This window comes from Ammospiza caudacuta, chromosome 1 (assembly GCF_027887145.1).
Source record: "Ammospiza caudacuta isolate bAmmCau1 chromosome 1, bAmmCau1.pri, whole genome shotgun sequence".
Taxonomy (NCBI): domain Eukaryota; kingdom Metazoa; phylum Chordata; class Aves; order Passeriformes; family Passerellidae; genus Ammospiza; species Ammospiza caudacuta.
The window spans coordinates 129,159,008-129,173,018 of NC_080593.1; the positions used below are offsets into that span (position 1 = coordinate 129,159,008).

The following is a 14,011-nucleotide window of genomic DNA, read 5'->3' on the forward strand; positions in this document are numbered from 1 at the left end:
TCCCTAAAGCAGAAAATACCTCACTGGATCTATTGACAAAGGTAAAAATAAAATGAGGAAGAAGTACAGTCCTGCTCTGTGAGTTCTTTGAAGCTGAATAGTGTCTGAAGTCCACAGCACCGTGACTGCCATCAACAAGCCATAAGAACCACTAGTGATGGAGGGAAAATATTTTCTCCTTCTGTGTCCAGCAGTGAAATTACCAAGACTGATTTGCAATACTTTCACTCATAACAGAGACATTTGGCACCCCACTTTCTCAACAACTCTGCAAAACCAAACAGGGAGCCCAACATCCACTTACCAATCATGCCCTTACATCTGTACCCACATTTTCTTCCAATGATTGCAGATATATTACTCTATAATAATATATATGCATAATGCTTCTATATTATTCTAGGTAAGCATTATGCATATATATTATACTTCTCTTGAGAAATACTTTGCAATTTTTCATTGTGTAAATGAAATCCAAAACAAGCTCTTCCACAGACCTTTGATATTAAGATGTCACATGTGCTCTATTAAAAACTCAGATTTTTTTTTTGTCAGTGAATTCAAAGAAGGAACAAAAACCTTTAGCACCACCAAAGGCTTCAGCACATTGTATAGCTAATGGAGGCATCCTGTAGGACAGCAGATGCTGCAGTTTTCTGACTGTCCAGGTGGAACAGACTTAGTAAATGTACTCAATTTGCTTTTTAATAGCAAGTGGAATAAAGCCCCTTGCAATCTAAAATATATGCCCCAAGTTAACCTTTGGCCTACTAAACAACTTGTTTTCTGACCCAAACCAAATTATACTCATATTCTAATGCAGCAGTGTTTAAACTTCTTATGGCGTTTGACCTCTGTCTCATTAGGGTCCCTGATGCTGTATGTCTGTGGTGCAATTTACCATTATATTGCCTGAAGTTGTACGGAAAAAAAAAATATGTGCTAGCTGAAAACTCTCTTGCTGGGGAAAACATGGTATCAAGGATCTCACAGAACAATCAAGAAAAATAATCTCATCACCAAAAATTTAAGTCTCCTTCTGTTGCAACAATTGACTTTTCCTCTATGTTAAAAATTAGAATGTTTACTTTAAATTAGCAAAATTAATTAAAAACTGCCTTCAATTTTTCCTAGTGGTTTTATGTAACCCTTTTACAATGTTTGTATTTTCAGTGCATGCCACATACATCAGCTAAATAAGCCACCCCAGTATCAGTGAAATAAGCAACCAGTTATGTGTTTACTGACTTTCTTTATGTGAATTATGGGGCTCAGCAGCCAGTGGAAGCCCCAGAAGGGTCGAGCACAGCCCTCTGCCTCCAGCCCTGACTTCTGCCCTGCCCTCTCCTCTGTGCTGCCTTTCCTCAAGCTTCTATTAATAAATTAACTACATGACACAATCTCAACATGGGCAGCTGTCATTTTAACTAATATCATTCTGTAAATCCACCCTAGCAGGCTTCTTCTCTATTGTGATTGGAGAATAGACTTTTTTGGGCAGCTTTCTAAAGCCACATCTGTTTGAGCAAGGACCTATTCCTTAGCTGCGTGGAGCAGCACTCCCCCGAAATTCCCTCCCCCCGCTCCCCGTTTTTTTGTTCACCAAAGAAAATGACAATTCGCGGATCTCACCCTTAGGCGACATCCTCCCTAGCAAGGATTTTGTTATAGTCGCTCAGTGGGCACCGACTGTGATTTCACTTACGGAGAGACGGAGGCTTTTTATGGCACTCGGCATCCTGTGTCCACAGCACCAGCACAAGTGGGGAGCACCCTGTGGAATCACTTACGGAGATGTCACGCAGCGCCTGTGCAACCGTGCTGGGGCAAGGACGGCTCTTCCTCTCCCGCATCCCCTCAGAAATAACGAGGGGCATAAACTACTCGGTGAGGCCAGGCAGAGGAGGAAATAACACCAGTAAATCACTAATGGAAATGCAAAACCAAACACTGCCTCACACAAACTGAGATGACGGCTGGCTTAAACATGTGCGAGTCAGTGCCTGCAGCCACCTCCCTTTTGGCAGTCATACCCGACCCCATGCCATCATCCCGGGCACCAGCACCCATCCCTGTCCCTCCAAGGGGCAGCCTGCAAAGCCATCATTTCCTAAATTAGGATTTGCAGCAGGAGCCGTACCCCACAGCTGCCACCTGGCCGGCAGCGCGCTCAGTGGGACGCAACGCAACCCGACCGGCCCAGACACACGCTACACATGTTGGCTTTCCTGCACAGAGTTATCCTGTGGTGCTCTGCAATCAATTACTGTTATACCACCATCATTAATAATTTTCTTAATGAAAATGATTCTGTTGATCTCCGTTGTATTTTAATTATCAGAGTTAAGCATAATTACACTGCAGCTCTGAGCTGGCATGTAGACTCCTTTAGGGCGCAATTTTGTTTTAACACACTGATAATGTAATTTTACATTGTGTCAGTTGTTTAGTTATTATCCAGTCGTACAATTCCGCTGTATTCCTGATAACAGATAATAACCTTAGCACCTCCTATATCCTGAAGTCATTTAAAAAGCAATATTGGAATTTCACAACTAGCTAACTTAATCGCCTTATGATTTTATAATTCTCACAGCTAAATATTTGTACAGACACCCTGTTTTAACAATGCCACTAAACATACGGTATCCATACATTTCACATAAATGGCTTAAATAATATCTAGAAAAATGTCTGTTCATGAGCAGGGCTTTTAGTGTGTGCAACTGTGGTTTTTACACTGTTTCTATTCTGGTCAGTCATAATTTATTTTTGAAAATCCTTGCCGTTCCAGTGAAAGATTTGCAATAAATAAATATCCCAGCCCCCTCCTAGCTTGTGGGGACACTCTTAACTGTGGTCTTAGAGATTTTCCTCCAGGTCTGGTGCACAACTCCATTAGGCAAAAATGCTTCTAAAAGTACACAATGTAGCAATGATTAAACAGTTCATGCATTAATACTTCCTACCACTGCAACTTGCTTGAATTATACTGAAGCGTTTTTTTTTTTATTTTATTTTATTTTATTTTTCTTTCTTTCTTTCTTTCTTTCTTTCTTTCTTTCTTTCTTTCTTTCTTTCTTTCTTTCTTTTCTAGAACATCTATTTCTAAATAAGCTTTAATTCATAAAATCTGTCTCTTAAATCTCAGTTTCTAGGACATAAATTACTGAATAGACTTTCTGGAAGTCCATTTTTGAAACAAGAGAGAATTTTACGATAAATATTAAAACAAAACCAGCATTCCTTTTGAATGTAATTACGGTAGTAAAAGTTTCCTTTAAGAAAAGAGAATGGAATAATGGCATGTGCCATGAGTATCCAACTTGTATCAGAATTTGTAAAATGGGATAATAATTAACTATCCCTAAAGAACTGCTTTTCTCTTTTCTAACTTGTCCTAGTATTGGGGAAATGTTACTATAAAAAATATAGGTAGTGATCCCAGATTAAACTGAATAATTAGAATAGCACTTATTTCAAGTACTGAATATTTATTCCATAACTATTCACTTTGGATGTACTCTGATGTGTGATTATAAATAAATGCTTTCTTTATCTAAAGATTTGTATAGAAGATGACTTGTGATTGCACTGTAATAATTTATAAATATAATCCTATTTGTGTGCATCATAATAAATAAATAAATAAATAAATAAATATGCACATATATATGCAGACATATGCTTTGTTTGTTTGCCTAGGGAAAATATGAAGTATTTTATGCAGAGAAAGAGCGCATTGAAGGCAAACAGGGACTTAGCCAGCTCAAATTCTCTTTCAGTAGAACCTACACTCTAGGCTCCTGTCCCTGCGATTATTCTGTGTGCAATATGTGGGTGACGACAGTGCTCCCAGCCTCTAGTGAACTGGAAATCAGGCTGACGTTCCTATGTTCTCCTGAAGGATCTGGGGAAAATTCTGCTCTCAAAGATATCTCTGTAATGAGCTAAAAGGAAATATGGCATGTGCTTCTGAGTCAGCAGCTGATCAACCAATACTATGTACTGTTAGCCAATTCTAAACTTATCTTCGACTCAGAAATGTGCCAATTTACTCCACTCATCTCATCCTGAGTTTAGTATGGAAAACAGCTCCCAGGTGACCAAATCTGCTACATGGACAACTCCACACATTTGTTCAGCTAATTGCCTTCAGAAATAACAACGTATTGCTAAGAAAACTAACAAAATTATACACATGCAACTACAACATAACATCAAATTACAGCTACGTGCCAGCTGACAACGTTTCATTAGAAGTAATGGCACTATAGGAGACAGAAAGCTAACACAAATCAAAGAAATGTAATCTGGAATGATGAGATACAAATTGAAGGGAGAAACATCATTCTATTTATTTATTTTACCATCTTCTATTTGACATTGTTTTGTGATCCAAGCCAATTAATCTTTCTAGTACAAAAATCCCAACAGAGCTTAAGGCAAGGGTAGATGCTTAATGACCAACAGAGCAGCCACCTCAGAGCACAGAGAGAAACAGAACACAGCGAAAGCAAAGCATATCTACAACTTACTTCCTGCATTAGTTTAGTGAAGCAGCAGGTTTTTAACATGTATTTATCCTCAAATTTATCCTCATATAACACATCTATGGTAGAGATGCTAGAATTCACCTTGAGTACTGTTCAACTGACTCATCATACCTTGTTAACCAAGTACTAAAATAACCAGCACGATCAGTGAAACAAAATCCATCACCTTTAAATGAAAATACCACTATTTTGGGTTAATCAGATTGCATCAAACTGAAGCAAGCCCTTACTATTTGAAAAAAAAAAAAGTTGTATTTCAATAGAATAAATGAGATAGGACCAAAACTGTCTAATGAATTAGTTAATGCTTGTAAAATACTTTAAAGATGGAAATCCAACTGGTAAATACGTGCTAAGTATTATTATAACTACAGAAATAATATCATACTTGACAAGACATCATCCTATGAGAATTTGTAGGAGCTACGTTTTAGAGTGAAAGCAGGTTCCCATTATATTAAGAAGTTTTTGCAGAAAAGTTTGCCTGTGTGTATTCAATATTATGAGTATTATGCATTATGAATGCAGCTCTGGATTCGTGCAAAAAGCTTCAGTGTGTTTGATACTTTGCTGCTTCTTCCACTTGGGCTGCAATCAGCAAGCTGAGAAGGGAGGGCAGCTCAACCCTTTTTAGATCTGAGCCCAGTTCTCTAGTACTGCAGGTGTTTCAGGTTGTAGAATGAATGTGTTGACATTCTGTAATTATAATAGAAAGAATTTATAAGACCCTGGTGTGCGACTCATTTTTAACATGCAAATTCCCTGTTTTCAGCGTTTCAACTTTCAAAGGCTTGTGGCAGTTTAAAGGCAATCCTCTTATAAGTGTATAAATTGCAATGATTATAGGAACAAGTTGTAATTGTTTCTAGTAAGTTTTTAGGAGTCTTTGATGTTATGATTAGTGTTTTTGTATGTTAATATATTGATATGGGTGCTTATTTGCCTGGATGCTTGTATGCTGAAATGGTCACTAGGTTGCCTCAGCAAACAAATCTTTGATCTCAGTAGGTCTGTTTGGTTAGAAATAAAACCTAAAAGAAATTAAACAAGAACAGTGCATGTTCTAAAGTATTCACAAAGTGCTGAGATTAGTGATTGAAATACAAGGAAGAAAAGTCATAGTTTTGCAACCTGATCTGTAGGGTAAATGCCAAACACAGCTACACTAAGTTATTTTTATTCCATGTATTCTAGGGGCGTTTTGTTTCTCTTTTAAACATATAGTAATATCTTTTAAACATATTCTGTAGCTGCATTTAGAAAGCTTTTACAGTGACTGCATCAGAGTGCTGCATAGTCCATGGTGCTATGGACTGAACCCAAGGCTCTTTTTGCCATTTTGAGATGTAAGACAAAAACCTGTGCACCTTGAACCAAAGGAGCTCTTAGATCTGGTGGGTTAGATAAAGCATCTTTGGCAGGCAGCCTTGTAAGAACTTGTACTGACTTGAACAAATCTGAAAATTCACGTAAGACACAAGTGACATCCATTATCACTCACCAATACACTCCAGTGAAGCATCATCACATCATGCTGCTACACAGAGACTGGAATGTCAGAGGCAACAACCCTGAAATCCAGTTCCATTTTTCTTATGCTACCATGATGACATAAAGTCTTTTCATAGACCAATTAAATTCTCATTCTTATGAAACTGGATTTCAGCTAGTAGACTACAATGTGATGTAAAATAGAGAAATGATATCCAGTATACCCAAACAAAAATGTCAAAAAGAATTCACCTATTCAAAGTGTATAGGTTTCACTGATGTTTCCCAGAGCACTAACTCTCAGAAAGAAATGGATAGTATGTTTTATGCCAGCTGATGTCCTTCAGTGTTTATAAAGCATTTAATAAACCACAGGTACCATGTGGGTTTTTGTATCACTAAAAGGAAAAAAAAGGTGAAACCAGAACATGGAAGAAAAATGGGAACAAAACCTGACATTAAGGGGAGACTTAGAATTATTTTATAAATTTATATATTAAGCAAGTATGCAACAGGTACATATTTATCTCAGTAGCTTACACAAGAAAGTAAAGAAAAAAAAATCAGTTTGTGTTTACCTTTGCTGTACACAATGCAGTTGTTTTTGTTGTCTTCTACTCCTTGCCAAGTCACATCCAGCAGCCACTTGGGGCCAGCAGTCAGTACCATAGGGACTGAAGCCTTTGTCTTCTGTAGGAAGGATGATAACAAACAGATGCCATTTGTTCACCTTGATTAAGAACTTGAATAATAACGGTAATAATAATTTTATTTGCAAACAACAAAATCTCGCAACCCATAAGCCGAAGTCTTATTCCCCTGCCTCAGGATTTTTTTTTAAAGAAGATACAAGCAGGAAGCTTTAGTTCTTTCATTGATTGAATGGTGAAACTATTATCAAGGATTTTCCAAATGATATTGGATCAGATCTCCAAGATTACACAGATCTCTGGTGGCTGAGAATTATAAAGGGAATGCAGATGACTTTCACAGCAAAGAGCCAAGTGTTTAGAAGTGAACTTTAGATACATTGTGCCTCATTATCAATGGGATCTCACTATTTCCTGAAACAGACAGGAAAGAATTTAAAGAATTAGTATCCATTTCAAAGATCTGCCCTGGTTAACATTTGTATTATCACAGGAAATTGTTCTGAATGGACAATGAAATTTTTTCTCCCCTTTGCCATGTGCTGATGTGTGATTTTATTATGCCTGAGATAGTTATAATACGAATTATTTTGCTAAGGCAAAAAGACTATAAAACAAGTTGTATTAATACAATCAAAGACTTAAAAGTAAAGCATGACATCATCACACCTGAAAGGCATGCAGGCAATTTACCATCTCCTGTCTGTATTTCAGACTCTGTACTTAGGGATTTTTTACTTGAGGCAATAAGGCAGAGACCTGAAATTTATTAAAACTTAACTCCTTTTACTAATCAAATGGCAAAAATCCTGTGGGTAATTCTGAGTTTGTCAGTATGGGGTAGTTAGACTTTTACCATAGACAGTTCTTCTCCTCTCTATCGAGAGTAAAACCACAAAAGAGAGTACAAAGTAAAATAGTCACAACATAACTTTTAACTATTTTTTCTGGGATTTAATTCTGTCCAAGACATTCCAACATTTTTTAAGAGAATTTAATTATTTTTATACTCCACCGATAATTCTCTAGTTGTCTCAACCTATTTTTTATTGTAATATTCTGTATTATTGACCAAAATAAAAAAATTTAAGATACAAAAAATCCTATTTTCATGGACATTCCGGATTTGCCAATATTTATTATTGTTAAGTATTCTAGAAATGCAGTGAAGAATAAAAACAGTTACGACAGAACATATTACATTCAGAAAACGTACCTGAAAATATTTATTCAAAATAAGATATTGCTTAAAATATTTTAGTTATGTAAGATAAATCAATAACCTTAAATAATATATATTGACTATAATTACATTAATATATTAATAAAGATGATAGAAAAAGATTAAATGTAACAAGTCTTCATATTTTTGTGGGTTTTTTATCTGTTTAGACTGCAATACTGTTTTATCAAGTACACTGCATCTTACTTATTTTCATTTTAGATTTTACATTTTTCATACAGATATTTGTGCATAAATCACACTTCTGTATGCACTCCATGACATTATTCATCTTCCCTATATATTGGAAAAAAAACTAAATTGAAATTATGAATGAAATTAGGAAAAAAGAAGGTAACATCTAGCAAAAATATCCCTATCTAGTGTAAAAATACTGAAACAAAAGACATGCAATGTCTCAACTCCTAATGCTGCTTTCTCTGTGGGAAGTTGCAGAAAGTATGTTTTGCTTATATAGAGTATTAAAAGTCAGCCCAACTGCATGCACTAGTATTCTTAATTTAAATTCTAATTAATAATTCACCACTACACAAAACAATTTTATTTTTTTTAATTCAGTTAAATTCCTATGTAAATTATCAAGAAGCCTGATATTGACAGTTATTAAATCAGTGCAAAGCATATACGTATGGGCTACATAGAAAAAAATGACAGAAACTAGGGAAGAACTGAAAAAGAGATGCAACAGATGAGATGAAAGGTAATCAAAGTAACACCTCTATCTTCTATCATAGAAAACTCTGAACTTTACTGCAATTTACTCCAAAACAGTACTAAGGATGCCACAGAAACAATTTAGAGTGGCTTTCCTCACACAGCTGAGTATCATACCCAAATCGAACACAAGCTGTAGCAAGAATGTTGGCAACTATGGCTGCATAGCAATAATGAAGAGGAGGATCAGGACACTCTCCAGTACTTGCTGCATTTCTCCAAGTGCCATTTCAGTCAAGCCTTTAACATGTTTTTGTGCTTATATGTGCTTTCAATCTCTGGTAATCCCAAGTGCAATCAAAAGACAGTGAAATAGTATCCAGGTAGGAAACTTTTCCAAGTACACCACAAATTATTAAGACATTCAAAAAAGGTTTCAGGTTTTTTTTCCAAAGTTGGAGGCCAAGCTAAAAAACAGAACAAACCAAAATTCTATCTTTTAAGTGCAGAAGGGATCATCTATTTAATTTTCACAAGATCTAATTCCTATTTCTGGTTTACTTCTTTCCAGACGTTTGACATTTCATTGTGTCTCTTCCATCTCTAAGGGTATTATCTGCATTAAGGTGGTATCAAAAAGCCTCAAATAATATCAGGATCTTCTTGTGCTGGGCAATAGTTTATCTACATAGACAGGACAAATAATATGTCCTGGGAAAGGATTATACTTAACCACATGCTGCTGAGGAAGAATGAGATACAGAGATACCGTTTGACTTTCTCATGGAGATTAATTTCTCCTTTAGTAAGTGGTAGGCTTAGTCCCAGGCCACTGCCCCAGTTTCTCCAGACAAGGAGAGGGGCCCAGGCCTCATCCCTTCTGAGATGAAGCAGTGGGGGCAGCAGGTGGACTGAGCACCAGCAGTCTGCATGTGTGTCTGCTTTGCCATTTCCCATTTACAGGGCTTTTTCGGAACTTAAAGAACTCCATGGTTATCACTAAATTAGCTTCCAGGTCAGCTTGGCAGCTGAACTTGTAATCAGCTCTGCAGCTGTAAGTGGTCTCTAAACACTAGAGATAGGCTGGAGGAGGAACAGGGTGTTTCATCTCACAGCTCTGCTAGCCCAGAAGAACTGGTGGACACCTCAAAAGAATTTCCCATTCTCCCATAGCTCTGCTCCCAAGCTGCACAGATATGTAAATAAACTTATTTTAATATGAAAGCAAAACTTCACAAGACCCCGGCTGCTTGTAAAGCTTGGCACTCCACTGAGGGATACCAGCAGTGGCTTCCCTTTGATGCACCTTACAGTCATATTGTGTGAGCTGTAAGGCAGGTCAGGACCACGGCAGCAGTTCTTGGGGTCTGGCATCCTGTGAGGTTTACACATTCATAGGTGTTCACCACTGAGAGAGGCTTGCTCTGGTTGTGCCTTATTACATAGTAAGAACTGAAGCAAGCCTGCTGATTCAGGAAAGGCCATTTCCTTAAAATGGTTAAAATGAAAAGACCCCAGTCCAAGATAACAAGAAGCTATGGTTAAATCAGTCATGCCTTTATCACCTCAAGATTAGACTACTGCAATGCGCTATACCTGAGGCTACATTTTAAATCCATTTGAAAGCTGAAGCGGGTGCAGAATGCGGCAACCCGCTTCTAAAGCAGGATATCGTGCTTTGAGCGCATTACACCAGTGCTTTTTAATTTGCACTAAGTGCCTGTGGAATTTAAGGCACTGGTTACAACCTCTGAAGCCCAGGACCTGTCTGTTTGAGATACCTAATTGAGACCTGCCAGGTCCTTTGTCTCAATGGCACAACTGCAGCTGAGAACCACCAAGGAACATGAAAAAGGGCTTTCTTGGCTTGGCACGGAGAAAGTCTTGGCAGGGCAACATGCTCTTCATGACAGCTCTTTTACCTTTGGGACATCATCCTACTTGAGTGTTCATGTTCATGCTCTCAGAGAGTTCTATGAAAATCATCCTGTAATTCATAAGATTTATCTGTCATACTGCAAAATTGAGATGGTCATTCCCAAAACAGTGGTGGTAGGTGTTACCTACTTTACACTCTTTTGTTTGGGTTTTTTTAAAGTACTAGCAAGAATATCTCTAGCTTAAGAAATGTACCTTTTTACACACATGGAAAAAGTTTTCTTGATACAGAAGCAACCATATTGCAGTTGTTTACATATAAGACCTCAAAAACCAAACATAATTTTATATCTCCCTCCAAAAGAACTGTTACACAAAAGCTTACAAAACATTCTCCCTGCTGCCCAAGTATAATCACGGCGATCTGCTAACATGGGTGTCTGTAAGATGGGGTCATACAGTAATTACCTCACATTTTTCAAACGAGGGCACATTATAGACCCACACTATTGTTCACTGCTCTACACTAGGTAACTGTACATTCTACACTTGAGCAATGTTTCCCTGAAAATGCAATTTCTGCTAATGTTTTCATGCCACAACTAGACAAATTTGACAAGGACAAGCAGGGTCAAAACTGTGATCTCTCAGGGAACAATTAAAATTAGCTAATGAGGACAAAAGAGGTCAGGCAGGCATCCACTTTTCACTAACCTTTGAAGCAACTGGACAAACAAGAGAGGTAACCCTCAATAAATGTTTATATTCAGTCAAGAGGTTAATGGAGATAAAAATAGCCATCACAGCAAGCCGAAAATAGTTTTGCACTCTTGCTAAATGGAATCAGTGCTGACAAGTAACATTAGATGGGCTCTTCCCTGCAAAGATTTCTAACATATGATGTGTGTGGCCTGGCAGAAACTTGAGGAAACCCCCACGCTGAAGAAAAATACAGCATGATCAAGGTTGTTTGAAATCTATGAAATTCTGATGTCAAATGCCTGATCAGTGCTAGCAGTTCCTTCAGAAGCTGTGCTACTGAACTCATGTTCAGTAAGTCACTGTGACATGACCATCTTGTCCCAGGCATGGTGTTCCAAGAAGTGTTCAACATTATTTAAGAAGATGTACTGATACTCAAAGGCTTTGTTTCTTACATACCGTATTTTGATTCCTGCAAATAGATTTTCTTCCTAAATCTTTCAAAGAGCCTGAGGTCCTATGAAGGATACAGAATATTACCAGAATATTACAATCTTCATGACCTTGGAGAAAGTTCCAATGCCCCCTTGGCAGAGTTAGTTTATATAGTCAATTAAAACCAAGAGTGTACTGGGAGTAGAGCTGTAAACATATCTCAGGTGTCTTCAGATATGAGTTTGGGCTAGCAAAACACCAGTTAATACACTGACAGAAGTTTCTTCTTTGAAATTCAATTTAAATTCAATTGGATCATCACAAGGCTGACATGCTGAAACTGCAGAACATCCCCTCTTGAAAGGTTGAGTTCACCTTTGATGATCACCATACTCAATTCAGCAAACTTTGTAAGCTCATCAACTCAATTCAGTTGGGAAAGGCTCCTAAGGGTCATTCTGGACAGTGCAATAACAGATATCTGTATAGGTCTCAGAATACCCCTGATTAATTAATATTTGTTTTAAGATGTTTTTGAATAATAAGAAGATTGGTAACTCCATTTAATCACCTCTCACACTGACTGTCTAAATGCATTTCTTTACCTTATAACTGATTACAAGTTCATGAAGCTGTAAGACAATCCCCTCCCAGCAGCCCAATGGACAGAGATCCCCATTTTGTTGTTCATTTGTCGGCAATCAGCTGGACTGTCTTTCACTTCCTGTAGCTTCCCTGAAAACTCTTATCTTTTTCTAAGGAGGATTCAGTCTTGGAAGAATATTTATCTCAAGGGCTTTTCTGGAACACCTGCCAGTCAAGGCCCGTGGCAGCACTTCACAGTGCCACAGCTTTCTTTGCTAGACATGCAGAGGCAACTCCTTTCCACTAATACAGCACTGGAGATGTCAGGAGGTTTTCAGTGCTGTGGTTCCATGCTGATGACAACATCACTAATTAAAGCAAAGACATGACAGTCTCCAGCTAGAAACATTCACTCTGGAATCTTACAATTACACCAGCATTTCAGATTTCACAGGCCCCACTATGTCTGCAGGGGAGATCTTGAAACTGGAACTAAATGCAAAAGAAATTTTGCAATCCTTAGTCCTTGTGGTTAAAAAAAATCCCTCAAACCCACAAACTTTGAAAAACCTGATACCAACATAATGTATGAAGTTAATTTCACCTAAATCTTCAGACAGCATGGAATAACTGTTTCAGTTACTACTTTACAACCTTGTGGGATCCAGGATTTCAGAGGAGTGTTCAAGAATCTGTAGATCTGCACAAATTGTTACTTGTGATGGGCCATGAAACTAGTGATGAAGAAAAGAAGTATCTACTTCCCACTATCTTTTTTTGGTGACAGTAGAAGAAAAACATTTGTAATAGTTGAAGAGGCTGTGGTCAAACCAAAGCTTTTTTAAATGTTGCAAACACAAAAAAAAAAGGGAGGGAAAATGTGCACACAGATGGAATCCCAAAAGACAGCTGGGATTCCCTGCAACTGAGAAACCCTGCTGTTTACCCCAAGGGATCATCACTTGTCAAGTACAAGACTGAACATACATTTCACTATGTATCACTGTGTACATTTCGTCCACAAACCTAAAGCAGACCAAAGAAATTATTAAAACAAAAAACCTCCACCCCTAGCTATGTTAATATTTTCCAACACTTGTAAGGATTTTATTATGATTTCAAAACTTTTATTACAATCAAATGTGATTGCCTAATGCAAAATAATGTGTGCTAAACATGGGGTTCAATTCATTTTACCTAACTCAAGTGCAATTTTTCAAATCTGTAAAATAAGTATAAATCAAATATCATTGTAATTTGGGTACAAAGTAATGCCATCAAAAGCAACTTCAATTTGTTCTTTTTAATTCAAGATACCCTTGGAACACATCTTCAAACTCTTCTCCAGTTCTAAACACTTTAAAATAAATCTGTATTCTTGAATACCTGGACCTAGCTGAGTCCTGGTGATTGCTTCTGTGGTCCTGGAGGAGGTGACAACCAACTGATTGGAACAGGAATGGAAAAGCTGGGAAATGAATCTCTGAACACAGTGATCTTCCACTGCCCACATCATTCTGTCTTGATGGGCTTTCTGCTGCAGTCCTTCCTTCCTCTAAAGCCTTCATCTGGCTTCAGCCCATAGTTGCTGTTCCCCTGCCCCTTCCTCCCTCTTCTTTTCCCCATTTTATAAATACCTGACTATGTATAGATAACTTCCTTTCTCAAAGAGCATGGAATGGATAGCAGTGTATTTTGCCACCACTCTCTTGACTTCACTTTTTCATTCTGTTTTTCCTTTTACTCTCTCTCCTGTTCATTTTGTTCTTTGGGAAGGCAGTCTATACATGTATTGTGTGTTTACACAATGACCAGAA

At 37.6% G+C, this 14,011-nt stretch overlaps 1 protein-coding gene across 1 annotated transcript in view; it reads right to left on the minus strand.

Annotated features, from left to right (window-relative positions):
* Positions 1–14,011, minus strand: part of ZFPM2 (zinc finger protein, FOG family member 2) — a 308,278-nt gene that overhangs the window by 105,402 nt on the left and 188,865 nt on the right. The window contains exon 5 of the mRNA XM_058809042.1: positions 6,626–6,737. Within this exon, the coding sequence (XP_058665025.1) occupies positions 6,626–6,737 (112 nt within the window). The remainder of the gene's footprint in view (positions 1–6,625; positions 6,738–14,011) is intronic.